The sequence below is a fragment of the Lampetra fluviatilis genome, chromosome 41 (assembly GCF_964198595.1).
Source record: "Lampetra fluviatilis chromosome 41, kcLamFluv1.1, whole genome shotgun sequence".
Classification (NCBI taxonomy): Eukaryota; Metazoa; Chordata; class Hyperoartia; order Petromyzontiformes; family Petromyzontidae; genus Lampetra; species Lampetra fluviatilis.
In genome coordinates, this window is record NC_136315.1 from 9,519,058 (window position 1) to 9,545,574 (window position 26,517).

The 26,517-nt window shown below is 59.5% G+C and overlaps 2 protein-coding genes across 2 annotated transcripts in view; both read right to left on the minus strand.

Annotated features, from left to right (window-relative positions):
* The window catches only part of LOC144946528 (solute carrier family 23 member 1-like), a 75,903-nt gene extending 72,872 nt beyond the window's left edge, over positions 1 to 3,031 (minus strand). The window contains exon 1 of the mRNA XM_078875502.1: positions 2,944 to 3,031. The gene's annotated coding sequence lies outside the window, so the exon portion shown is untranslated. The remainder of the gene's footprint in view (positions 1 to 2,943) is intronic.
* A 2,976-nt stretch (positions 3,032 to 6,007) lies between these two features.
* On the minus strand, positions 6,008 to 20,781 carry LOC144946616 (uncharacterized). The gene is made up of 6 exons (XM_078875631.1): positions 20,048 to 20,781; positions 19,011 to 19,639; positions 17,619 to 18,926; positions 17,404 to 17,480; positions 16,041 to 17,016; positions 6,008 to 6,213 (listed from the first exon to the last, which is right to left on the minus strand). Exons 1-5 carry the CDS (start codon positions 20,559 to 20,561, stop codon positions 16,065 to 16,067), a joined length of 3,480 nt encoding a protein of 1,159 aa, XP_078731757.1. The 5' UTR covers positions 20,562 to 20,781; the 3' UTR covers positions 6,008 to 6,213; positions 16,041 to 16,064.
* Positions 20,782 to 26,517: the final 5,736 nt, after the last annotated feature.

Consider the following 26,517-nt stretch of genomic DNA (forward strand, 5'->3'; position numbering starts at 1 on the left):
ACGCTGATTGGTAGTTTGGTTTGGCTGACGAGCCGACCCCTCGAGTCGGCGTCACACGCGACAATCCACAGTACAATGGGCGAGCAGTGACGGTCACAATGGCTTTGTGTTTGGGTGTTTCACGAGTACACGCAGACTCACCCACTCAGTCTCACACTCGCTCACTCACTCAGTCTCACACTCACTCATCACTCACTCACCCACTCAGTCTCACACTCGCTCACTCAGCCACTCAGTCTCACACGCTCCACACACTCAGCCACCCATTCTCACGCCACTCACACACACACATTCTCACACGCACACAAGACAAGACAAATATCCGCCATATAGCCTTAACAGACTCTAGGGACAAGTGCTGTTAGCGAGCACCTATGAAGGCCGGAACAATACACAAGGGGATGGGTGGCCAGCACCACGCCCGACCGCCTTTGTCTCCCTGGTGATGTTTACACACCGCCCCAGGTACTCATTTTAGGCTGAGTCGACCTAGGGGAGGCCCGGGACCGGTTCAGATAATCGTCACTGGTGTTGGCCGTGAGCGGGAATCGAACTCGGCTCGCCGGGTTTGTATCGCAGCGCGCTAACCGCTACACCACCGCTCCCCACACACTCACCCACTCTCACACACTCACGCACTCTCACACACACCCACTCACTCTCTCACAAGGTGACCGCACATCAACTCAAAGGACCCCCCCCTCCCTCTCCCCCCCAAAGTTCCCCGGCGCTTCCATTCTCGGTTGTCCGCCACTCCCCCTCTCACTCACCCTCTGACTCCCCCTCTCACTCACCCTCTCACCCTGCCCGTCACGAGTCGGGGCCCCGTCCTACACATGCCCCCACCACCTGCCACATTCCTCACCCACATTCCTCACCCACCGCTCCTCTCTCCTCACCGCTCAGCTCGGCGCCACGGACACCAAGGGCAACATGGGTTCACACCCCACGTGGTGCCGTGACCCCCATCCTCGTCCTGCATTTGACCTTTGCGATAACTAACAGGCTGGGGTCGTTGGAACACGGTGGTTTTGCATTACCGGTCACCGCAGTGAAAAACCGGTGCGAGCCGGTTATCGGTTCGCCGCACGTAAAATAAAATGTTTCGGCGCAATGAGCGCGTTGACTGCGAGGTGCAGGGCAGCTGCCGCGGTGTGGATTGGTTGCGAGCGACCCTGGGCCGGTCGACGGGAAAGTCGCACGCGGTGAAAGCAAAATGTGCGGGTGAGCCCAGCGCCTCCAGCGTGGAAGAGGAGGCGAGGAGCCTCGAGAGCGACCGATAGTGGAGGCGCCTTCCGCCAGCAGCGGCGTGAGCGAGCGATTGCAGGGCCGCGCAATTCTCCCGGGTAACTGAGAATCGAGAGCAAATGAACCACGCGGTGACGTAGGCCGCCGTGCGGTTTGTGCCAATGCGGCCCATCAGTGACACGCTTTGCACTGTGACCGGTTGCCAGCGTCTGACATTTGTCACGGATAACCGATCATGAAAGCTTTTACCAAAACCCCCAGTGATGACCAAACGCATGGAGGTCGCTTCAACCGATCTCTGAACGTCGCTAGGTGGCGCTTGAGCTCACAGGTTTGTCTGAAAGCGAATGAAGGTTGACGGTCACTTGGATTCCCAGGTCCCCACTGCGAGTGAGTGAACTCGTCGTCGTCACCCCGAGTCTCGATAAGAGCGAACGTCGGTCACTGAAACCATCAGCGGAAGCCACTCACTGCTGCCCCATCCCAGAGCCTCCTGCGAGGCACCCCGACTCTCTCCTGGCTCAGCGACTCCCTGACTCCCTCCTGGCTCAGCGACTCCACGACTCTCTCCTGGCTCAGCGACTCCCTGACTCCCTTCTGGCTCAGCGACTCCCTGACTCTCTCCTGGCTCAGCGACTCCACGACTCTCTCCTGGCTCAGCGATGCTGCTGGAGGAGGAGGAGGTGGCAGCTCGTCCGCGTGGACGTCGTGTCAGATGCCGTTGCTGTGACAGACTTCTCGCGAATGAACTGTATTTGTTTCTCTCGCGCAGGGCCATTACGGAGCAGGGCGCTGCTGCGTTTCACGGACAGCCGGCAGCAGCGTCACAGTCGGAGGCGAGGTCGCTGCGCATAATCCCACTCGAGTTATTTGCGGGTATTTCTTCTTCAAGTATTAGGTCAATGTCATCGGCGGGCAACGGCTTCTCCATGTTGGCGTCACTTCACGGGATCTTGAAGATCCACGACAAAGCAGACGGCGCGTAGCATTTTGAGGGTTAATACAACCTCGGCGTTAACCAGGGCGGCCTGCCGGGCCGAACCACGAACTTCTGCCACAAGCTGCGAACACGCTACCCGTGGGCCGTGTCACCGCTCGGCTGTCAGGGAGTGCTGATGATTCACGTGACCGATGATCGCTCTCACAGAGACCTGGGGTGACGAGTTCACTCACTCACAAATGGAGATATGTAAATCCAAGTGACTGCCACTCTTCCACGTCCAATCACCTTCATACAGATCTAACACAAATTTTAATTGAAATTTACTTCCATAGAGATCCGCTCGTCCATTCGCTTTCATAGAGACTTGTTAACGTGACGTCAATTCACTCTCAATAGCGTCTGTTCGGTAACGCGGCCCCCATTCGCTTTAGTAGAGATATCACAATCCGAGCCTACGACCTCCGGCGAATCTGAACAAATCGCAACCCCTTTGCGCGGTGTGCTCGAACACAAGCACACGGTGCACAACAAACAACAACAACAACACACTCGCCTCCGCAGGGCTCACTGTACGCAATCGGCTTGAGTAAGGCGCCGCGCTATTTCATTGTTTAACCGGCAAGTATTTAGGGCGCTCGTTCCACGAGACACGCGGCTGTTTATTTAAAGTGCCACTCGCGTCAAGCGAATGCCGCATGCCTGCTGCTGTATGAGCTCACTCGTAGTCACGGCACTGCGAGTGTGACACTCGCCGTGGCTGGCCGGTCCCGCTGCCCGGCGCTCAGAATAACTCCCTCGCACGTCGCAAGCCGCGCGCCCACGCAGCCGAGCGGTTCGACCCCGACGGGACGCCCTGGTTAACGCCGCGGGTTTATTAACTTCAAATTTTTTCAAAAAATGAACGAACGGGCCATCTGCATCGCAGCGTATGTTAAAGATCTGACTGACGTCATTCGATGACGAGTATGTGAATCGTGTGCCGACGTCACGGTCCAAACCTGCCAAATTTATACAAATGTGCCCGCGAATTGCTCGATTGGGAAACGCACAGCAGCACTGCCCCCCCCCCTCTCAGTGCCGGATTATCCCAGTAGCACAAGTAGCTGCACATGCTACGGGCCCCGCACTTTCAAGGGCCCCGCGCTAAATGCTTTCAAGCTATCAATTCCAGGTTCAGTGATTCTGCACTTGCTCTATTACTATAGTACTATTCTGCCTTCAACTTTTATGAACGACTGGATGTTTAAGGTTAGTGGTTTGTCGTATTGTCTGGCTGTATAGCAAATGAGAAAATACAATAACTTTGCAAGTTAAACATTTGTGGTTTAACTTTTGGAGGGTTCAGTGATCGTGCCCGTCGTGTGTGTAAGGGCGAGCCTTGGTACACGTGCGAGGAGCGGTGGCCTCGTGGTTAGCGCACCGCGCTACGGACCCGGTGGCCCAAGTTCGATTGGCGTCCACGGTCAACATCAATGTCGACTTTCTCAACCGTTCCTGGGCCTCCCCCTCATCGACTTAGCCTTAAATGCGTACCCAGTGTTCTGTGTAAACAACAGCAATGGACAGACGAAGTTATCTGGCTATGGTGTTGGTCTCTGCATGCGTCATTGTGAGTCATTGAGGCTGTGTGTGTGGGGGTATGAATGAGTGTGTCTGTCAGTCGACCCGTGGCACCTGGGTCTGCCCCGTGACCTACCAACGGGCGTTCGACACTTAACGTGGCCTTAACGGTGCACCTAGCCTGGCACAAGCGTTACCGCCAATTCGTGGCGAATGGCGGTTGTTGTTGTGTCTGTGAGTATCTATGCATATGTGTGCGTGGCACAATGGCATAGTCTTTAGCAATCCCGGTCGACTGAGTTCAATTCCCAACCAAAGGCAACACATTATATTTGAACGTGCTCAGCCTAAGATAGGCACCCGGTGCTTTGTGTCCAACTTTAGCACTGGGGGGAAACAACGAAGTTGGCAAGATGTGGTCCAGGTCACACCGCCACCATCAATAGGCGCTCGCTAGCAGCACTCGCCCCATGGAGTCTCCAAGGGCACAACGAGGTGGGGATCTACGCGCAGCGAAATTTCAGTCAACTCGCACAACAACGAGGGGGGGGGGGAATCACATCGCAAAAAAAAAAACCCACGTGAAAGCATCATCCTCACCCTTACCATGGCAGCCACGGCAAAAGCACCACACACACACACACCAGCGCGCACGCGCGTGTCACAGCCCCGGCACGGGTCGTCCGCGCGCCACCGCTCCGCGCGCCGCCTCTGGAGAAGTGAACCTCGCCAGACGCGGTCCGCTCCCAGGGCCCGCGGCTTGCGAGCCGGCACCGCCCCCCACCACCCAACACCCAACATCCAAGCCACCTCAGCCTGGGTTCGCACCCCCGTCGGAGCCACGGCGATGAAAAACGGGGATTCTCGAGTCGAGCGAGGTTGATGGTCTCAGCTCTGGCAGCAGTTTGCTGCACAGAAAACCACCACCACCACGACCTCGTTGTGTTCATCAATTTGGTTGACGTTCGAGCTCTGAAAATGAATGATACCCATTTTTGTCACGTTAACAAATTATAATATTTAACAAAAATGAAACTACCACGTGGCAAATGTTGGGTTGCGACGCCAGATGGGTGATCGTCGTCTCGTTCCGGTGCGCGTCGCGGACAATCGACTCTCACCCTCGGCTCGTGGCGCGCGTCGCGAGCCTCGTGAGTCGACTTGAGGACTCGAGGCTCTGCCGAGGCGTCCTCGGTTCGCGAGGCGACTGTCCGCGCCGCGTGGACTCGCGCAAAGGAGCCGCATCACCCAGCACGCGCCCAAAACCAGCAGACCTGGGGAACTAAGTTGAACAGGGAGTAGGAGGAGGCTTTGGCGATCAATATCATCCACAATAGAGGTTTTGTTGGGTTAGATTGCGTAAATGTATAAATGTGTCGTTAAACCCGCCACCACCCGACACAGCCAACTAGTAAGGGTTGTCACGTAAACAGAACGTGGCCAATTCGTCACTAGTACAGCACTAGCGTGTAGTGTATAGTGTAGTGTATAGTGTAGTGTATAGTAATGTATAGTGTAATATACTAGTACAGCACACCGGTGTGCTGGAGAGCCAAGCCACAACATTTACAATCTGAGTACGACGTTTCGCCAGTAATTGCAACCAGCTTCATCAGGCGACAGCCAGCGTGTTTCATTCCTTATATAGAGGCGTAGATGTGGTGGCCACGCTTCTGCGCTCTTGCGCAAAGTGGGGGGGGGGGGGGGGGGTTAATGAGACTAAGCGGGGCTAAGCTTTGGATAGGGCTTGGCAAGGCGACCACCGTGCATATCAGGTGTGATAGGCATCGTGGGTCGGAGAGGGCGGTGCAGAACATTCCATTGTCGTTCTGTGCCCCCCAGCCCCCTCCCCCCACGTCCCTCGCGGGGGCAGAATCGCGGTGGTGGCTGCGTGGCTCCAGCTGTGGGACCCGGGGAAGGGGAGAGGCAGGGAGAGCGAGTCGGCAGCGAGGAGGTGCGGCGGTGGTGGTGGTGGTGGCATCAGCGCCTATGGCCACGATGACGCCTCCATGTCGATGTTGGCCATGGGTCACGGGACACGCCAGCGTCCGGGTACCGTGGCCTTCCACGTGCGGTGGCCGTGGCGAGCGAGCGACCTGTTGGCGCCGCGCGCGGCTCGGTCGGTTCTCGCCGCCCCGGGAGGCCCTCGCAGTGACGGCAGCAGAACTCGTGGCGAGTCACGCGCTCGTTGCCAGGTCGCGAATGTCCCCGTCTAGTGCCCGATCGGCGCGGCTTGCGGTGACCGATGAATGTTGTTTAGGAGTCGTAGGCCTCACGAAATGAAGTAGCGCATGGGCCGTGGGTTCCAGCCCCCCCCCCCCCCACCCCCCTAGGCGAGGGAGAGGGACGCGAATCCCATCCGGACCTTCGCGACGGCGTTTCGCGTCTGCGTCGTTGAGGCCGTGGGCCCTGCCGCCAGCAGCAGGGCGGCCCCCGGCCGGGGTCAGAGGTCGCCGGCTCTCCTGCACGGGGCGACAGAGGGCACGGGGCGGACACGCGACTCGGGGTGAGCTGCGCGCCACGAGCGGGGACACGGAGCAAGCAGCAGTGGCTGGACGACAGCGATGGCTCGGAGCGATCGACGCGCCACGAGCGAATTACGTCTCGTCTCGAGGCAAATGCAAGGGCACCTCCCGCGGCAGACGGTCACTGCTTGCCACAAGGTGACTCAGCACATTGGCCCGTGGGGGCGAGCATCGGTCTGCCCGCGTAGGACCCCGGTTTGAAACAACAACGGCGCCTTCCTCCGTGATCGCCTTGCGCTGTGAGCACGGCGCGGATACCAAAGCCCAGTCAGCACACGGCAGTAATGCATCCGCACGGTGCCTTAGTCTCGCTCTATGAGCAGCATCCTTCCGGCAAAAGAGAATCTTGAGACTCGGCGAGGCATTCCGGGGTAAGACGCCACGTGGCTACTCCACGCAGTGGTCCCATTCCTACCAAAGCCTCTCTGGAGCAACTCGCGTCCCCCCAAGACCTCAAACGTCCATGCCGCCTGCAATAGTTTAGGGAGAGCGAGGGGGGGGCAAAGGTTGACATCCCCTTGACAATCCACTGCTGGACGAAGGCCTCCTCCGCACGCCACGGAGGCGCCATGACCATACTTCACCGCGCTCATCTGTGCGGGGGGGGGGGGGGGGGAGCCGCCCAGGACCGATTTAAATATTTTATTTACCCAGGAAAAGCTCGCTGAATCTGAAAACTCTGTTGCTACATTGAGATGTTTGGCCAAAGCCAGTGACGGTACATTGCATGTTTTTTTGGCTACTGGAGGAAACTAGAGTACTCCTTTTTATTTGTTTACCAGGTAAAGGCCCACTGAGCTATGATAACTCAACGAAGTGGCTTATCACGTGCTAATGTATAGTAGCCAATACTCTAAACGCATGTTTCTAAATGTGCAAGGAGAAACCAGAGGACCCAGAGAAAAATCCACGCGACCACGAGGAGAACACGCAAACTCCAAATATACAGCAGCAGGCGTCAGGGTCGGGATAGAACCCAGGACCTCCTGTATACCAGGCGAGGTTGTTAACATCTCCGAGCCACCGTGGCGCCCGTAACCCGGGGGAGGCCAATGCAGAACAGGGAGGGAGGGAACGCACCAAACTCCACACAGACACGCGCAGCAGCAGCAGCAACAACAGCAGCTGCCGCTCGCCACTCAGGCTAGATGCACCCACACACACGCACGCACACTCACAACTTTCACTCGCACGCATTCTGCAGAGCAAGGGGAGAAAAGGCAAAGATGACGCGATCGCACCCACTTACACTCTCACAGACTCAGTCGCGTTCTGCGGAACAGGAGACCTTGCAAACCGCACGCAGAGAGGCGCCCGAATCGGGGAACGAACGTGGGTGCTCGCTGTTGTGAGACGTGAATGTCACCACTGCACCATCTTGCTCGCCACTGACGTTCGCCTTGGCTGGGAATTTAAACGAAACCTCGCCGGGGTTCGCAGCGCAATGCGCTAAGCGCTGCGCCACCGCTCCACTGCAGGGTGGATATCAAGATAATCCCACCCACCCTGCGCCCATTTAGTCCGATAATTGCCGCGCTAATTGAGAGACGCGTGGGGTGGAGGTCGCGCCAGCCGGGCTCGCCGCGGGTTGGGCTGCAGGCCAAGGGGCTGGCGCAGAGTCGCCGCCGTCTCACCTTACACGGGCAGCGGCTCAGAGGCTCAACGGGGAATCATGCAGCTTATTAACGTTTACATTGCTGACCCATTTACTGCAGCAGCAGCAACAACAATAATATTATGATTCATGACGACCGCTTGTGTTGCGATCGAAACGTCGTGATTTGTTTATTTTTATTTTTTATTTTATTTCTAACTACGTGACTTTACCGAAAGAACCAAAGAGTAATAATAATAATGTTCGCTTCATTTGCGTAGCTTTGCTTAACTGGCTCGGCGAACTCAAAGCGTCACATTAACACGAGTCGACAAAGGCCCCCACCCCGTATCTCATTAACAGACGGTCCGGTGCAAGTGTAATAAAAGACTTGACCACGATATCTGGCTCAGTGTCCTTTATTCGGTCCGTACTGCGTCCCCACACGGCTGTCTCTCTTATTCTCTCTGTGCTGGTTCCGATGTCACTCCAGTCCACATCAGCAGCCCCGCTGCTGTTCTTGTCGCTCTTGCAGCCCCACAGCAGCTCCGCTGCTGTACTCTCACACAGCTCCCTTGGCTGTTCCTGCTGCAGCTCTCACGGCCTCGTGCTGTCTCGCCTTCTCGTCCCTCCTGCGACTCCTGGCAGCCACTCCGCTGCTCCTCACACACAACCTTACTGCCTATCTCTATCTGCAGCTTTACACCTCCCAGTAGCTCCCTACTGTTCCCAGGGTTGGCTCCCGCTTCTGACGGTGCCCCCTCGGCTCGTACGCCCGCGTGGCCCCACACCTTTCCATTCACACCCCGACTGCCTTCTCCTTCCGGTTTACCCGCTTAAGGACCCCCTACCTTTCACCCACGTCACCTGGCTCCGCCTCCTCGTGACCTCACATCCGGAAGGTCGCTTTCGCCCGCATTACACCACCCTCCCCCATAGAAAAAACCCAGCCGACCTCGGCTGAACAACACCAAAGCGTAATGCGGTGAACCGACCTTCCCCCTTAAAGGACACTAAGCATGCAATATAACAACAAGAACAACACACAAGTAACATCGACGAACGTACGAAAGCATGCGATAAATACGACGGCAAGAACAAGAACAACATACAATCAACGAAACGTAAGCGATTTGGAACGAGTGCGGGTCGCCGGCCCGTCCCGGACGGTCGGCGGCCCACTTGTAGAACGGGGACGCGATGGAACACGAGAAATGACAGGGGGTAATTCCCCTGCTGCGATTGGAAGTCCACCGACATCTCGTGTCCCTGACGAATCAGTCTTGGTCGTATTCCGCGAATGCGCCTGCAGCGGGGTCGGAAGGGTCGCCGGGCTTGAAGGTACCGCAGCCCTGGCAGGCGCCCTCCGAACAGGCCCACTCCTCCCCCGCGGTGTCACGGTCGGCCTGTCTGGAACAGGTACGACAGGCGCTCCAGCAAGATCAATGGACGCAGGCGGGGAAGAGTCAGAGTCAGCAGCAACAGACCCCGGCAAGGCAACATTGGGAGATGACGCATCACGTAGGGGAGCAACATATGGTTTCAATCGCGACGTATGAACAAACCAACGGCGAGAACCAAACTGAACGCGCGCCGACTGTGGATTGGGAACCTCAATGAGGCGCACAGGACCATGCCAAGGTTTGTGCAATTTAGGAGAGGTCCCCGGCCGCACCTGCGGGCAATGGAGCCAGGCCAGGTCTCCCACCTTCCAGGGGCACTCCCCCTCAGACCGCCGAGCATACCGCTCGTTCCGGGCCTGGGCTTTGGCCGTAGCCACGCGGGCGTTTTCCCGCGCCTCCGTAACCCGGCGAACCGTGTCCTGAATGTATTCAGGGAGTGGTTTACGAGGTCCCTTCACCCCAGTACCCAATTGCACATCCACCGGAGGCACGTTTTCCCGACCATACATAAGGTAAAACGGCGAATACCCTGTAGCCGCATGGGGCGTCATCCTGTACGCCGAAAGCACTCCGGGGATGTGCAGATCCCAATCCGATTGCTGTTCACTCACAGTATGGCAAAGCATGGCAGACAATGTCCTGTTCAGCCGCTCAACCATACCATCCGTCTGCGGATGGTATGGAGATGTCCGTATCTTCTTAGTCCCAAGGCCTGCGCACACTTCAGCCAATAATTTAGAAGAGAAATTTCGGCCCTGGTCCGTGAGGAGTCTCTCCGGTGCCCCCTTGTCCATAATGTACCCAAACAAAAAGGCGTCGGTGATGGCCGCGGCCGACTGATCGGGCAACGGCCAGGCCATCGGCCAACGGGAGAGATACTCAACCCCTACCAGCAAATATTTATTTCCCCTCGCCGATGGTGGGAAGAGTCCCAATATGTCCAGTGCCACCAATTCATTGACTCGAGACACCTGAATCGACTGGAGAGGCGGCACGTAAGGATGTTTAGGCGGCTTACGCCGGGCGCATTCAGGGCACGCGCGCACGTGCCCTACGACATCTGTCGCCATGCCGTGCCAAAAATAATGACGTTGTAACGTCAACAAGGTCTTCTGCACCCCTAAATGCAATAGTGTGTCACAATGGAGAGTTCTAATCAACTCAAATCGCAAGGACGTTGGTACCACCACACGCCAGCTTTCCTGGAACCTTTCTTGCCACATAAGCAGACCATCTCGGAGAGCGGTTCGCGGCCCCACAGCCGAACTCGGACTCCCATTGTCCCTCATAGACCGCTTCCGCATGGACAACAACGACTCGTCCATCATCTGTTCCCGAATCCAGACAGACCGCGGCAGATTCAAAACCCCATCAGTCGGTCCCGGTTCCATCGGAGTATCCGACTTCCCGACGGCCAACGAAAGCGGCTGAGGGGGGTTCAGAATCGGCGAACACCTATGCGTCCCCGACGCACATTTACAAGGGGCGCGCCCTGGTAATCTGGAAAGTGCGTCAGCGTTCGCATGGCGCACTCCCTTCCGATGTTGAATTTGGAAGGAAAATTCCTGCAGCGTGTCCAACCAACGTGCCCACTGTCCCGATGGCTGGTCCATTTTAAGTGCATATTGCAAGGCCGCATGATCCGTACGCACAATAAAAGAACGACCGTAAAGGTACGGTCGAAATTGCCGTAGGAAAAAAACAACCGCCAAAAGTTCTCTACGAGTGACACAGTAGCGTGTTTCCGCAGGCGACAAGACTCGGCTACCATACGCCACGACGCGCTCTACGCCCCCTTTAGACTGTGATAATACCGCCCCAATACCTGTGTCACTCGCGTCCGTATCAAGAATGAAAGGGCGATCAAAATCGGGATAATCCAATGTCGGGGCCGTAGCCAATAGATCACGCAGACTCCGAAAGGCCGCCTCTTCCGGCTCTCCCCAAACAAATTTCCGTCCTTTACCCGTAAGGAGATGCAAGGGCCTCGCAATCGTCGCAAACCCCGGCACAAATCTTCGGTAATACGAGGCAAATCCCAAAAACCGCCGAACATCCCCCACAGAGGCCGGAGTCGGCCAGTCCCGGACACACGCCGTCTTTTCCGGATCCGTGGACACCCCCTCTGCACTCACAATGTGCCCCAAATAACGGACGGACCGTTGCAGTAGGTGGCATTTCTTTGGTTTGAATTTCAAATTGGCAGAGCGCATCCTCGTGAACACTGTCTCCAGCCGCGTTAAATGTTCCTCAAATGTGCGGCTGAACACAATAATATCGTCCAAATATATAAGACACGTCTCCCACTGCAACCCCGTCAAAACGAGCTCCATCAATCTTTGAAATGTAGCAGGGGCCGCATTCAATCCCATCGGGAGGCAGTTGAATTGAAATAACCCCTGCGGCGTACGGAATGCGGTTTTCTCCCGTGAGGACTCGTCAAGGGGAAGCTGCCAAAATCCCGAAGAGAGGTCCAGTGTGGAAAAGAACTTAGCCCCCGACAATGCGTCAAGGGAGTCGTCCATACGCGGCAGGGGGTACGCATCTGCCACCGATATCTTATTCAATTTCCGGAAATCGACACAAAATCGCAAGTTGCCATCCTTTTTCTTAACCAAGACCACAGGAGCGCCCCATGGGCTGTTAGATGGCGATATAATGTCCGCAGCCAACATGTCTTCCACCGCCCCCCGAACGTGTTCTCGCTCCGCTGGACTCATCCGATGCGAATTTAACCGAATAGGGGCAGCGTCGCCCGTCTCAATGTGATGGGAAAGCAACGATGTGCGTCCCAAATCCAAATCGTCGGAGCTGAACACATCCGAATACGTCAGCAACAATTTACGCAGCGCATCACGTTGCCCCACGGACAGGGAAGAATTTTCGTCACATAAGGTAGCGATCCAACGATTATCCGAACCCCTTGGCTCGGAAACACCAGCGACCACTCCCCGGCGATGCGGACAATCGTGCGTCGCAAACGCCGTAGTGGCATGTGCCACAACCGTACCGGCCGGAACACGGATGTTTTCCACCCCCGCATTAAGCACCTGTAAAATCGGTAATTGATCCGGCCGGACGATGGTCTGTGCCCCAACTAACGCCAATCCCGTTGTTATCGTGGCGGATGGTGACAACAAGACCCCTAATGCTCCTAGCCGATTGGGCAGGGGCTTCCGATACCGCAAGGGTATAAGCATCTGTGAACCAGGTGGGATGTCCACAGATGCGACGGACAGCGCCTGCACCTGTACGGCCGAAGCAGGTCGCCCCCAGGGCGACGGCAGAAACGAGATTCGACGGCCCCCTGGCAATTCAATACAATTCTCATTGATTTTAATCAAAATGGGCATCTTAGCCAAAAAATCCGTGCCTAGTAAGCAAGGAACCGCCAAAGATCTCGATATTAACACAACGCCCGAAGCCGACACATCCCCTATAGATATCTTAGCATCCACCTGGCCCACGATACCCATACTACCCCCGTTCGCAGCGACGCAAGACCCATAAACCGGACGCACAGCCCCCGGCGGAATGCCCAACAGATGGAAAATGACATCCGATATAATAGTCGCAGACGCCCCCGAGTCGACCAAAATGCGCACGTCCACACCTTGTATGGACCCCGGTACAGTGGACGAACCCGTAGCGGCCGCGACAACTCTCCGTGCCAATTTGCGCCACTGCGTAACTGAATGACAAGGCCCCGTCGATGGCCTCTCTTTAACAACAACAATAGGATCGCGCAACACAGGTGGTGGGTGAGGTGGAAAGCCTTGCCGAGTGTCTGGTGCGTGCCGACATGCCTGTTTCGGAGGTTCCTTGGTCGGCTTGTCCGGTGTTGTGGGCTCCTGCTGCGGCGGACCCGGGAAGCGGGCCCAGCAATCTTTGGCGTAATGGCCCCTACGGCCGCAGCGGAAGCAATCGGCCTCGTTGCGCCGAAGCGCAGGTCTTGCATCCCGGCGGCCCCGTCCCGATGGCGTAGCGCGCGGCCCCGGCCATGGAGAGGAGGCAGCCGTCAGCTCCTGTGGACCCCGCTCATCCGGCACATAGATCGCCCTTGTGGGGTCCCACCCCATCGCGCCTCCTTCCTTGACGGGCCCACCCGTCCATGCCGCCACTTGCTTCCAGCGACGGAGATTAAGCTGCGCATCCAGACACTTTGCTGCCGCCCGGGACGTGAGCTTCTCATGCCCACACACAGGCATGGGGATCCCCAGATCCCGAGACAGCTCCAGCATTTTTCCCAATATGAGAGGCTCGAGCAGATCCTGTGGCGTGTCAGGATATGCTGCCATGGCCAGCTCCAACACCGCACCCCTGAACGCCACGGGCGATTCTTCGGGTGCTCGTTGTCGTTGAGCGAATCGCCGATGCGCGTCGTCAGGTGGCTCATAGGCGTCGGCCATTTCCTCAAAAACTCCACATAAAGTCTTCTTCTTATCGGCCGTTATGGAACGGAAAAATCGAACAGATTCGTCGTCCAGTAGAGTCGGCAACACTTCCAAGGCCTCCGCATCGGTCCATCTTGCTGAACGAACCGCCGCCAAAAATCGGCAGGCGAAAGCGCTCCAATCGCCCCCGATAGAGAATTCCTTAACTGTAGTAAGGTGGCGACTCCGACTCCTCTTTACGCCGTCTTCCAATGATGGTTGTTCTGGAGGCAAATTCAAAATGGCGTCGGCCCGCGGCGTGGCCAAGATGGCGGTTTGGCGCCGCGGAGCGCGCAAGATGGCGTCTTCTTGCCGCGTGGCCAATGGCGGCGGCAGGGCAGGCAACGTGGCGGCCCGTGGAGCACCTTCTCGTTCCATCGTTGTCCTTGGCGTAACGAGGTGACATAGATGCGCCAGGACGTCCTTGAGTGTCTCCAGTTGTTCTGCCACCTGTTGCCATCCTTGGTCAGCGTCCGATGTTGTTGACGGACCCGCCATCGCGCCGACATCTTCCACGCCCGTCCCCGTGCTCGCCTCAGCAGGGCTCTCCTCCACCACCCCAGCAGAATCCGTGGTCGGAGGGAATTCGTCGTCGTCGGACGAAGAAGCCGATGCTGGCGCCGGGAGAATTTTCTTCCTTACTTGCTTAGACATGCCGTTTCACTTCTGACCCCAGTGTAATAAAAGACTTGACCACGATATCTGGCTCAGTGTCCTTTATTCGGTCCGTACTGCGTCCCCACACGGCTGTCTCTCTTATTCTCTCTGTGCTGGTTCCGATGTCACTCCAGTCCACATCAGCAGCCCCGCTGCTGTTCTTGTCGCTCTTGCAGCCCCACAGCAGCTCCGCGCTAAGCGCTGCGCCACCGCTCCACTGCAGGGTGGATATCAAGATAATCCCACCCACCCTGCGCCCATTTAGTCCGATAATTGCCGCGCTAATTGAGAGACGCGTGGGGTGGAGGTCGCGCCAGCCGGGCTCGCCGCGGGTTGGGCTGCAGGCCAAGGGGCTGGCGCAGAGTCGCCGCCGTCTCACCTTACACGGGCAGCGGCTCAGAGGCTCAACGGGGAATCATGCAGCTTATTAACGTTTACATTGCTGACCCATTTACTGCAGCAGCAGCAACAACAATAATATTATGATTCATGACGACCGCTTGTGTTGCGATCGAAACGTCGTGATTTGTTTATTTTTATTTTTTATTTTATTTCTAACTACGTGACTTTACCGAAAGAACCAAAGAGTAATAATAATAATGTTCGCTTCATTTGCGTAGCTTTGCTTAACTGGCTCGGCGAACTCAAAGCGTCACATTAACACGAGTCGACAAAGGCCCCCACCCCGTATCTCATTAACAGACGGTCCGGTGCAAGTGTAATAAAAGACTTGACCACGATATCTGGCTCAGTGTCCTTTATTCGGTCCGTACTGCGTCCCCACACGGCTGTCTCTCTTATTCTCTCTGTGCTGGTTCCGATGTCACTCCAGTCCACATCAGCAGCCCCGCTGCTGTTCTTGTCGCTCTTGCAGCCCCACAGCAGCTCCGCTGCTGTACTCTCACACAGCTCCCTTGGCTGTTCCTGCTGCAGCTCTCACGGCCTCGTGCTGTCTCGCCTTCTCGTCCCTCCTGCGACTCCTGGCAGCCACTCCGCTGCTCCTCACACACAACCTTACTGCCTATCTCTATCTGCAGCTTTACACCTCCCAGTAGCTCCCTACTGTTCCCAGGGTTGGCTCCCGCTTCTGACGGTGCCCCCTCGGCTCGTACGCCCGCGTGGCCCCACACCTTTCCATTCACACCCCGACTGCCTTCTCCTTCCGGTTTACCCGCTTAAGGACCCCCTACCTTTCACCCACGTCACCTGGCTCCGCCTCCTCGTGACGTCACATCCGGAAGGTCGCTTTCGCCCGCATTACACAAGTGCTACGAGCGAGCTGGCGTGAAGGCCGGCGCGGGGCATGAGCGAGTGGTGGGACAAACACCACGCCCGGCCGCCTGTGCCTCCCGACTAGCGACGTCTGGCATCGCGCCAAGCACTCATTTGAGGCTGAGTCGACCGAGGGGAGGCCCATGACCGGTTCAGAAAATAGTTTCCGGTGTGGGGCTATGAGCGGGAATCGCACTCTAGATCAATCTGATGACAGTCGTGTTATTATTATTATTATTTGAAGCGCACCCCCAGTGGCAGCTGTCCCTGTGCGGCACAAGGTGACACGGAACCCCTCGGGCTCGCGAGCGGGGGGCGTGAGCGTGGAGGGGGCGGTGGTAGCTGCGTGTGGGTGACCCCCAACCCCCCCCCCTCTGGACTGCGTGCGTGCGTGCGCCAGCTCACCACGTGACGCCGCCGCTCCCCTCTTCACCTGTGCTCCACCACGAAGCTCATCGTGGTGCCGTCGAACGACGGCGGCGCCACGATGCGAGGCCCTTGGGCCTGCGCGGCCGAGCAGAAGGAGACCGCTGCCGGCCCCTTGAGCAGCTCCAGGTCGCCCCCGGACCCCCCCGGGACTGCGAAGACGCCCTGGTTGCCCGGGCCGAGCACCTTTCCCGACGGCAGGAAGTAGGGCCGATCCACTGCTGGACTAGACTCCTCCTTGCCGCTCTGGAAGAAGCATTTTCCCTGCGAGCTCTGAGGTTCCTCAACGAGGCCGATCGATCCCTGGTGCTGAAAGTACTGCCGCTGCTGCTGATGATGATACTGCAACTGCTGATACTGCAACTGCTGCTGCAACTGCTGTTGGTACTCATAGCCGGCGGGCATGGCCTGGATGTGCGTGGACAGGACCCCGGGAAACATCACGAAGTGTGACCCCAAGGCGCCGGGCGTCGTCGCCGTGAACAGAAACTGCGCGGGCGGCATGGCCACGGAGTAGACGCCGCCCGCGGTGCCTCCCGCGGTGCCTCCGACTCCCGCTGCCTGCGGGCTCACGGACACTTCCACGTACTGCTGCGTCTCCACGTCCAGCAGCGTCCTGCGCTGCGGCTGCGCGGGCGGCGGCGGCGCGTCCACGAGGTAGCACTGGCCCGACTCGGGGTCGACGAGCAGACGGCGGCGCGACGCCGTGGGCGGCACGGGGCTCGCGGAGCCGGCGATGGCGCGCAGCAGCAGCGGCGGCGGGGGGAGCCGCCTCTCGTCACGCTCGGAGGCCGCCGAGAAGGCGAGCGCCGGGTGCACGGGTTGCAGGATCAGGGGGGATGGAGGACATTTTTGCTGAGCGGACGTCGTGTGGATTTTGGCGAAGTGGCCGCTGCTCGCGGTGGCGCTGCTCGAGCCGTGGATGTTCGAGATGCTCGCGGCGCTCGTTCTTCCGCTGCCGACCTCGGGACGCTTTCCTCTTTCGTCCAGATTCACCGCTCTGTGCGTGTGTCTGTGCTGCTGCTGTTGATGCTGCTGCTGCTGCGATTTGCCGTCCACTTGCGCCGCGTGCTGCTGGCTGCTGGCCTCCCTGTGAGTCCTGGGTGGCACCGTGGGAGGCAGATCGAGCAGAGCTTGCGGCTCCTTGCCTGAGACGCGGTCCCCACTCCCGTCTCGGGCGCTCGCCTTGACGGGGATGGTGAGGTAGTGACCCACTTCAGCAGCCGCCACGGCCGACCTCTCCCTCTCCTCCTCCTGCTGCTGCTGCTCCTCCTGCTGCTGCTTGGCGAACGCAGTGGCACCGGCTTCATCCGCACGTGCGGGACACGGGGGCCTCACGGACCGTATCACCATCCCCTGCTGCTGCTGCTCCTGCCGCTTGGAGAAGGCGGCCGCCACGGTCTGCGTCGTGCCAAAGATCTGCGGCAATTTGTGCGCGACCTTTTGAGCCGACCACGCGGAGGGGCCGAGCGCCACGTGGCGGGGCGATGGAGGCGGCGCGGAGGCAGCGGCGAGCGGCGCGCGCTGCTGCTGCTGTTGCTGCTGGTGCTGCTGGTGCTGCTGGTGCTGTTGGTGCTGCTGGTGCTGCTGCTGTTGCACGCGGACGACCCTCGCGGCCCCGTCCGCGTGCGCTTGTTTCTCCTTCTCGCCCTTTTCCATGCAGGCGATGAGCGACAGCACGTGGCTCTCGGGCACCGGCGCCTCGGCCCCGTGACGCCGCCGCCACTCGTGGTTCTCGTACACGTAGAGGTCCTCCATGGAGCGCACCGCCGCCTCCAGCTTCTCCACGGCGAGCTGGCTCGACGGCTTGGCGGGCCCGCCTCTGCCCGCCAGCTCGTCGGCCGCTCCCACCTTGAGGCCGAAGCGCTGCTGAGCGCCCTTCTCCTCCGCGCCTCCTCGCCCGCCGGGGCCCTCCAGAGGGGCGCCGCCCATCATCGTCACCGTCGTCACGGCTCCGAACCGCGCGTCCGCGGCGCGCTCCTTCGCGGCGTCCCCGTTGCTGTCGTCACCGCGCTCCTGCCGCGTGATGGACTTGTAGTTGATGACGAGCGGCGCCACAGCTTTGAGGCCGCGTGAAGACGACGAGGAGGTGGTGACGTTGGTGGCCGCGACATCGCACCCTCGCGAATGACCTCTGACCTCCGCGGCCACCGCCGTCGTCGCCCCCCCGGAGCTATGATCCGAGGTGGTGGACCTGGAGTCGGTGTGGTCCTCGCGCGACCCCACGGGGTAGGAGCTCTTGACCAGCTTGCGCACGTCACGCACGTGGTGGATGGGCGCCTGACCTTTCACCTTCTCCTCCAGCCTCGCCGGAGATGGCGCCACGTCCACGGGCTCGATTTTGAAAATCGCCGGGAGGGTGAAACTCGGCGTGGGCTTGGCGGTGGACGCCGCGCTGGAGGCGACGTGGGTCGTCGGGTGATGGTGGTGATGGTGGCGATGGCCATCGTCGATGCCACCGCCGGGTATGTTGGGCGTGAGGAGCTTGGCGATGCTGAACGGGTTCGCGCCGGTGTCCCCGCCGCGCTTGCGGATGCTGATCTTGATCTCGGGAGAGCGCGACACGAGGGCGCTCCTCGCCGCGTCGCCCACCTTGAGCAGCAGGTTGGCGTCCTGGCTCCGGAAGACGCCCGTAGCGGCGTCTTGCGCGAGGCCCTGCGTCTTGTGCTTCGTCTTCATCTCCCTCCCGTCTCCCTCCACCACCATCACCACGGCGGAGGAAGAGGAGTTCGGCGCGTGCGCAGGGGTCGAGACGGCGAGGTAGCACGAGCTGTCGGCGTCGGCACCATCGTCATCGTCCGGCTCGTGGCGGGCTCCTTCGGAGGTCGAGAGGCTGCTGCTGTAGCCGCGCTTCGCATGCTCCGTCTGCGGCAGCTTCATCATCTTCATCTTCAGCATCATCATCATCTTCTTCTTCTTATCGTCGTCGTCGTCCTGGACAATTCTGGCCCCTCCGTGCGGGAAGTCGAGCCGGATCGTCTGCCGTCTGGAGTCGCGTCGCGCCGCGCCGCACAGATCCGCGGCCGCCTCGTGCCGCCGCTGTCCCCACGACGTGAAGGCGCTGTTCTCGCTGTGCAGGAAAATCTTCTGCGACACCGACTTCTGCCGCTTGTCGAGGCCGTCGCCACCCCGCGCCACGTCGGGGTGGACGGACACGCGCGTCTGGACCTGCCCGCGTCTCTCCGCGCTCCCGGCGGCGGCGGCGGCGGCGGCCTCGTCTCGGCCCCGCGGGTCGCCGCACTCGCTCGTCACGCTCGTGTCCACCACCTCCCCGCGCTCCATCTTCAGCTCCTGCTCCAGCTGCATCTTCTTGGAGATGACGCTCTTGAGGATGCTCGACGCCTGCTTGGCGTGCCCGGACATTCCCTGGGCGGATAACTCGACTTGACCTTCAGTCTGCCGCCAGATGTGCTGCTGCTGCTGATGATGATACTGCTGCTGCTGATGATGATAATTATGTTTCTGCTGCTGCTCATGATGATGGTAGATCTGCTGATGTTGCTGCCGATGTGATAGTTGCTTCAAGTAGCAGGCCTCTCCGCTCTCCTCCACGTGCATGCCCGACATATATGAAGTCACTTTGCGCTCAGTGCCAAACGTGATTGCGTGCTGCTGCTGATGTTGTTGCTGCTGCTGCTGCTGCTGATGTTGTTGCTGCTGCTGTTGCTGTTGTTCGTGATGTTGTTGTTGCTGTTGTTCATGATGTTGTTGTTGCTGTTGTTCATGATGTTGTTGTTGCTGTTGCAGCTGCTGTTGATGTTGTTGCTGCTGCTGTTGTTGTTGCTGTTGTTCATGATGTTGTTGCTGTTGCTGCTGTTGCTGCTGTTGCAGCAGCTGCTGCTGCTGCTGGTGCTTGTGGTGGTGCTGCTGCAGCTGCTGCAGCAGCAGCGTCTCCAGCACCGCGTCCCTCTTGGGCGCGCTGCTCATTGCCGCTGCGCGCTGGGTGAGTGTCGCGCGCGATGCCGACACCCTCGTTATAGCCTCGCCGCCTGGCGTCATGGGAATATCGACTCTCGGCGCTGCTCCTGCCTCCTCCTCCTCCTCCTGCTGCTGCACCGCGACACTCAAAGCACCTTTAGCCGTGCCCTGACACCCCGCAGCCCCCACCCCTGCCCCCACCTCCCCCTGCTCCCCATTGGCGGTGGAACGTCGGACTTCGCGGCTTGTCCAACCCAGGTCCACGTACGTGGGCCAGCGGTTGAGTATCGACTCGTCGTCGTTGTTGTCTTTACGATCGTTGAGCTTACCGCCGTCTTTGCCGTGCTCGTTGCAGTTGCTGCGTTGGTTGTTGTCGTGGTTGTTGTTGTCGTGGTGGTTGTTGTGGTCGTGGTGGTTGTTGTGGTTGTTGTTGTCGTGGTGGTCGTTGTTGTCGTGGTTCCTGCTCGGCGCGGGCGTGCTGTCCTTGAGGGAGCCGCTGTCTTCGAGCGCCTCGTAGGGGAACGAGAGACTCCGGAAGGACCTGGCCGTCAGGTCTCGCACCTCGTCATCAGTGTCGTCCATCGCCCTCGTCGTGACGAGGTCGGTCGCGACTCGCGAGGGAGTTGCCGGGAGGCGGATTCAAAAGCGCGACGATGCGGATCTGGGCCCCGTTTGGAACAGTGGCTCAATCGCTGCTCATCATCCCGATCGCAGTGATCGCCTCCACCTCCTCCTCGTTTCGTTCCCCCCTCTGACGTCCTCTTTCACTCACTCATCTAACCCCCTTCCACCCCCTACTCCTCACTCGCTTCTCCGCCTCCTCTTCTGCCCTCTTGCTCGGCCGACTCCGCTGTCTCTCTCCTCCCACTCGTCCCCTCCTCTCTTCCACCTCCTCGTCCTCACACTCCTCGTCGGCTGCGACAGCGGCGGTGGAGCGGGGCCGCGTGGGGAACCGTAGAGGGCCGAAGCGACGCAGAGAGAGCCAAAGAGAGCCAAATAGAGACAGAGAGACAGAAAGAGCCAGAGCGAGAGAAAGCCAGAGAGAGAGAGTCAGGGAGAGAGACAGATAGTGAAAGAGAGCCAGAGACAGATAGTGACAGAGAGCGAGAGCCAGATAGAGAGAGTCAGATAGAGCCAGAGAGCCAGTCAGAGCCAGATCGATACAGACAGAGAGCCAGATAGAGCCAGGGAGAGACAGAGAGCCAGATAGAGCCAGAGAGAGCCAGGAAGAGACAGAGATACGTCCCCTGCGCAAATAACGCGGCCGTCAATCTCCCGGTGTCCGTCCTCCTCTCTCTGTGTGCCAACACCCAACCACGCCACTCCACCCTCTATACCGCCTCCACCCCCTCCACTCACCCCCCTCCACCCCCACTCACCCCCCTTCCTCCACCCCCTCTCTACCCCCCCCCTCCTCCACTCACCTCCTTCCTCCACCCCACTCACCCCCCTGCACCCGACTCCTCCACCTCCACTCTACCCCCTCCTCCACCCCACTCACCCCCCCTCCTCCACCCCACTCACCCCCTTCCTCCGCGCCGCGCGCCCCCCCTAAATGCTGTGCAGCCACCACCATCACCACCATCACCACCACCATCACCACCATCACCACCACCACCCCCTCCCAACGGCGCGAGCCCGCAGCTGATGTTTGCGCGGACCGGGGCAGCGCTGCGGGAACGCTCAGCCGGGAATGCGCAGTGGTGCGTGGGTGGGGGGGGGCAGTAGGGGGTGGGTGGGGGGGCAGTGGGTGGTGGGTGGGGGGGGGACAGTGGTGGGGGGTCATTGGCACAGAGCCCCCGTCGCCGTGCCTTTAAATAAATGCCCACGTGTGCGAGTGAAATATGGTGAACGGCTCGCTGGCTCAGGGGGTTCATCACGGCCGTGGGTAGGGACACTTGAACCGGCGCTGCTGAGATCCTGGATTCGAATCTGGGTGTCAGCCACTGTCTGGGTTCTCAGGTGCATTGAGTCGATGGTGTCCAATGCCTCGCATAGGAACCCATAGACTCACGCAGAGACCCATAGACTCACACAGAGACCCATAGACTCACACAGAGACCCATAAACTCACACAGAGACCCATATACTCACACAGAGACCCATAGACTCACACAGAGACCCATATACTCACACAAAGACCCATAGACTCACACAGAGACCCATATACTCACAGAGACACATGGGCTCACACAGAGACCCATAGTCTCACACAGAGACCCATAGACTCACACAAAGACCCATAGACTCACACAGAGATCCATAGACTCACACAGAGACCCATAGACTCACACAGAGACCCATAGACTCACACAGAGACCCATAAACTCACACAGAGACCCATATACTCACACAGAGACCCATAGACTCACACAGAGACCCATATACTCACACAAATACCCATAGACTCACACAGAGACCCATATACTCACAGAGACACATGGGCTCACACAGAGACCCATAGTCTCACACAGAGACCCATAGACTCACACAGAGACCCATAGACTCACACAGAGACCCATAGACTCACACAGAGACCCATAGACTCACACAGAGGCCCATATACTCACACAGAGACCCATAGACTCACACAGAGGCCCATATACTCACACAGAGACCCATAGACTCACACAGAGGCCCATAGACTCACACAGAGACCCATAGACTCACACAGAGACCCATAGACTCACACAGAGGCCCATAGACTCACAAAGCGCCGTGCGGATAAAACGCAGCGAGGTGACACAGTAGGGAGCACAGGTGGTGCATGTGCCAGTCATCTCAGTCAACCGTCCCGTGCCCTCTTTCCAGCGAACCTTCAAACACTTCACGTGACCTCAAAGTGCACCTAGTCTGGCACTCGCGCCGTGGTGACGTCACCGCCACTTAGTGGCGAATGGCGGTTGTATGTATGTGTGTGTGCGCACGTGTCTGTGCGTGTGTGTGCGTGTGTGCGTGTGACACAAGTGGTGATGAAATGTGACTCTGCCGCTATTTTCCAACACCGGGGTAAAACCCCGAGCCCACTTTAGAGACGCGGCAAGGCAGCTGCCTCTCGCCTCTCCCTCGCTCGCCCGCGTCTCGCCTCTCACCTCCGGCTCGCATCTACAGCTCACCTGTGCCTCGCCTGTCTCATCTGTGGCTCACCTGTATCTCACCTGTGGCTTTACCTGCAGCTCACCTCTCTGCTGTGCGCGGTGATGGAGCGCAGCGTGGTCATGGAATATAATTGTTGGTGCTGGGAATGAAATGTCCCCTCCCCCCTCACCCGTTCGCTATGTCTCCCCCCCACCTCTCTGTAGCCTGGGGGCTCCTTTGGTCAACGCGCCCTGTCGCAGTTGCACCGCCTGCGCCTTCGGTAGCGACGCGGCGACCACGCTCGGCTCTCCTGGCTGACAGCAGCAGCAGCAGCTGTTGCAACCCTCACAAGTTCAGCCACCGCTCGTGTCAACCCCACAGCCACGGGTAGCAGAGAGGCACGGGGAGGGGTGGGGGTGAGAGGGCGAGGGGAGGGAGGGGAGGGAAAGTGTCTCGCGTGTCTCTCGAGTATATTTGGGCGAGGCGTGACCGCACACATCCAGCGATACGAGATACCCGGAGAGCTACAGACACACGGCCATTCGGGGCATGGCCGAAGATACAGACGCATATACACGCAGAGATGCGCACACAAACACACCCCCAGGAACACAACAGCCGCCACTCGTCACAGAGTGACGCCACCGCAACTCCTGTGTCAGGCTAGGTGCACCTTGAGGCTATCAGATGCACACATCGTGCTAAATATAAACACGCGCGCACACACAGAGTGACACGGGAGTGCTTTCGGAAGAGCCAAGTTGATAATAAGCAGCGACGGAGCGGAGGGAACATTTTCAATCAGAGCCCGTCGCGTGCCATGAGACGTGTCCCCCTCCCCCCGCACGTGGGGCGCGACTCTGCGACCCAACACGCGGGACGATGTCTGGGGAGGCGCCTCTCCCCAGACCTCGTGCAGCGCGGGTCAGGGAGCGCAGCACGGGGTCAGGGAGCGCAGCGTGGGTCAGGGAGCGCAGCGTGGGTCAGGGAGCGCAGCGTGGGTCAGGGAGCGCAGCGTGGGTCAGGGAGCGCAGCGTGGGTCAGGGAGCGCAGCGTGGGTCAGGGAGCGCAGCGTGGGTCAGGGAGCGCAGCGTGGGTCAGGGAGCGTAGCACGGGGTCAGGGAGCGCACCGCGGGGTCAGGGAGGGCACCGCGGGGTCAGGGAGCGCAGCACGGGGTCAGGGAGCGCAGCGTGGGTCAGGGAGCGCACCGTGGGTCAGGGAGCGCAGCACGGGGTCAGGGAGCGCAGCACGGGGTCAGGGAGGGCACCGCGGGGTCAGGGAGGGCACCGCGGGGTCAGGGAGCGCACCGCGGGGTCAGGGAGGGCACCGCGGGGTCAGGGAGGGCACCGCGGGGTCAGGGAGCGCAGCACGGGGTCAGGGAGCGCAGCACGGGGTCAGGGAGGGCACCGCGGGGTCAGGGAGGGCACCGCGGGGTCAGGGAGCGCACCGCGGGGTCAGGGAGGGCACCGCGGGGTCAGGGAGGGCACCGCGGGGTCAGGGAGCGCACCGCGGGGTCAGGGAGGGCACCGCGGGGTCAGGGAGGGCAGCGCGGGGTCAGGGAGCGCACCGCGGGGTCAGGGAGGGCACCGCGGGGTCAGGGAGGGCACCGCGGGGTCAGGGAGGGCACCACGGGGTCAGGGAGGGCAGCGCGGGGTCAGGGAGGGCACCGCGGGGTCAGGGAGGGCAGCGCGGGGCTGGTGTCGTGCCGCTGTCTCAACGCGGATTCTCGAGCGCGGTGAAGCCGCTCGTCTCGTGGGGCGTTACTAAACTCGGCAAATGGCAGCTCTGAGAGTTGCAAAACAAAACTTTATTTTGAGTTTGACGCGACCGGATCCCGCCTCTACAGGCAGGGCACGTGGGGGGGCGGGGGGGGGGTGCGAAGCGGGCAACTGAGAGACCTCAGACGCCGTTCTGTGACGGTACCTTGTTCCTGAGAGCGTCCTCCCCAGGCAAAGTGGTGCACTGCTTTCTGCCGAGAGCCCCCCCCCCCTCCCCCCCCCCCGCAGCATCGACTTCTCTGAACGCGCGGCGACTGTGACCCCGGCAGCACAGACGGGATGCGTCTGTGTGCGTCTGTGTGCGTCTGTGTGCGTCTGTGTCTCTGTGCGTGCGTCTGTGTGTCTCTGTGCGTGCGTCTGTGTGCGTCTGTGTGTCTCTGTGTGTGTCTGTGTGCGTCTGTGTGCGTTTGTGTGTCTCTGTGTGTGCGTCTGTGTGCGTGTGTCTGCGTGCGTCTGTGTGTCTCTGTGTGTGTCTGTGTGCGTCTGTGTGCGTTTGTGTGTCTCTGTGCGTGCGTCTGTGTGTCTCTGTGTGCGTCTGTGTGTCTCTGTGTGCGTCTGTGTGTCTCTGTGTGTGCATCTGTGTGTCTATGTATGTGCGTCTGTGTGCGTGCGTCTGTGTGCGTCTGTGTGTCTCTGTGCGTGTGTCTGTGTGTCTTTGTGCGTGCGTCTGTGTGCGTCTGTGTGCGTGCGTCTGTGTGCATCTGTGTGTCTCTGTGCGTGCGTCTGTGTGTCTCTGTGCGTGCGTCTGTGTGCGTCTGTGTGCGTGCGTCTGTGTGCGTTTGTGTGTCTCTGTGCGTGCGTCTGTGTGTCTCTGTGCGTGCGTCTGTGTGCGTCTGTGTGTCTCTGTGCGTGCGTCTGTGTGCGTCTGTGTTTCTCTGTGCGTCTGCGTGCGTCTGTGTGTCTCTGTGCGTGCGTCTGTGTGCGTCTGTGTGTCTCTGTGTGTGCGTCTGTGTGTCTCTGTGCGTGCGTCTGTGTGCGTCTGTGTGTCTCTGTGTGTGCGTCTGTGTGTCTCTGTGCGTGCGTCTGTGCGTGCGTATGTGTGCGTCTGTGTCTCTGTGTGTGCGTCTGTGTGTGTCTGCTGTTGCGAGCGGTGGCGTAGCGGTTAGCGCGACGCTGTGCTACGAACCCGGCGTCCCGAGTTCGATTCCCGCTCACGGCCAACACCCAGTGACGATTATCTGAACCGGTCATGCGCCTCCCCTAGGTCGACTCAGCCTTAAATGAGTATCTGGTGCGTGTGTAAACACATCGCCACTGGCGAGACAAAGGCGGTCGGGCGTGGTGCTGGTCACCCACCCCCTCGTGTGCCGTGCCGGCCTTCATAGGTGCTCGCTAACAGCACTTGCCCCTACAGTCTGTAAAGGCTATACGGGGGATCTTTGTCTGCGGGTGTGTTTTCCAAACTTAACGTTGGGCCTTTGGGGGCGGGGAATTTCACAACGTTGCTGGAGACAGATAAATGGATGTTGCTGAAGAGGGGAGGGGGTGGAGGACGAGTGAAGGGGCGGGGGGTCGGGGGGGGTGCAAGAGGGACCCCTCCCTGTGGTTTCGTATTATTTACCCGGGCTCCATATCGGCGGAACATCGTAAAACAAGATTCGCTGAGCGAACAAAATTTAAAATAACATCTCAGCGGGGGCGGTGGGTATGGGGAGGGGGGCCGAGGAGGTTGGGACTTTGG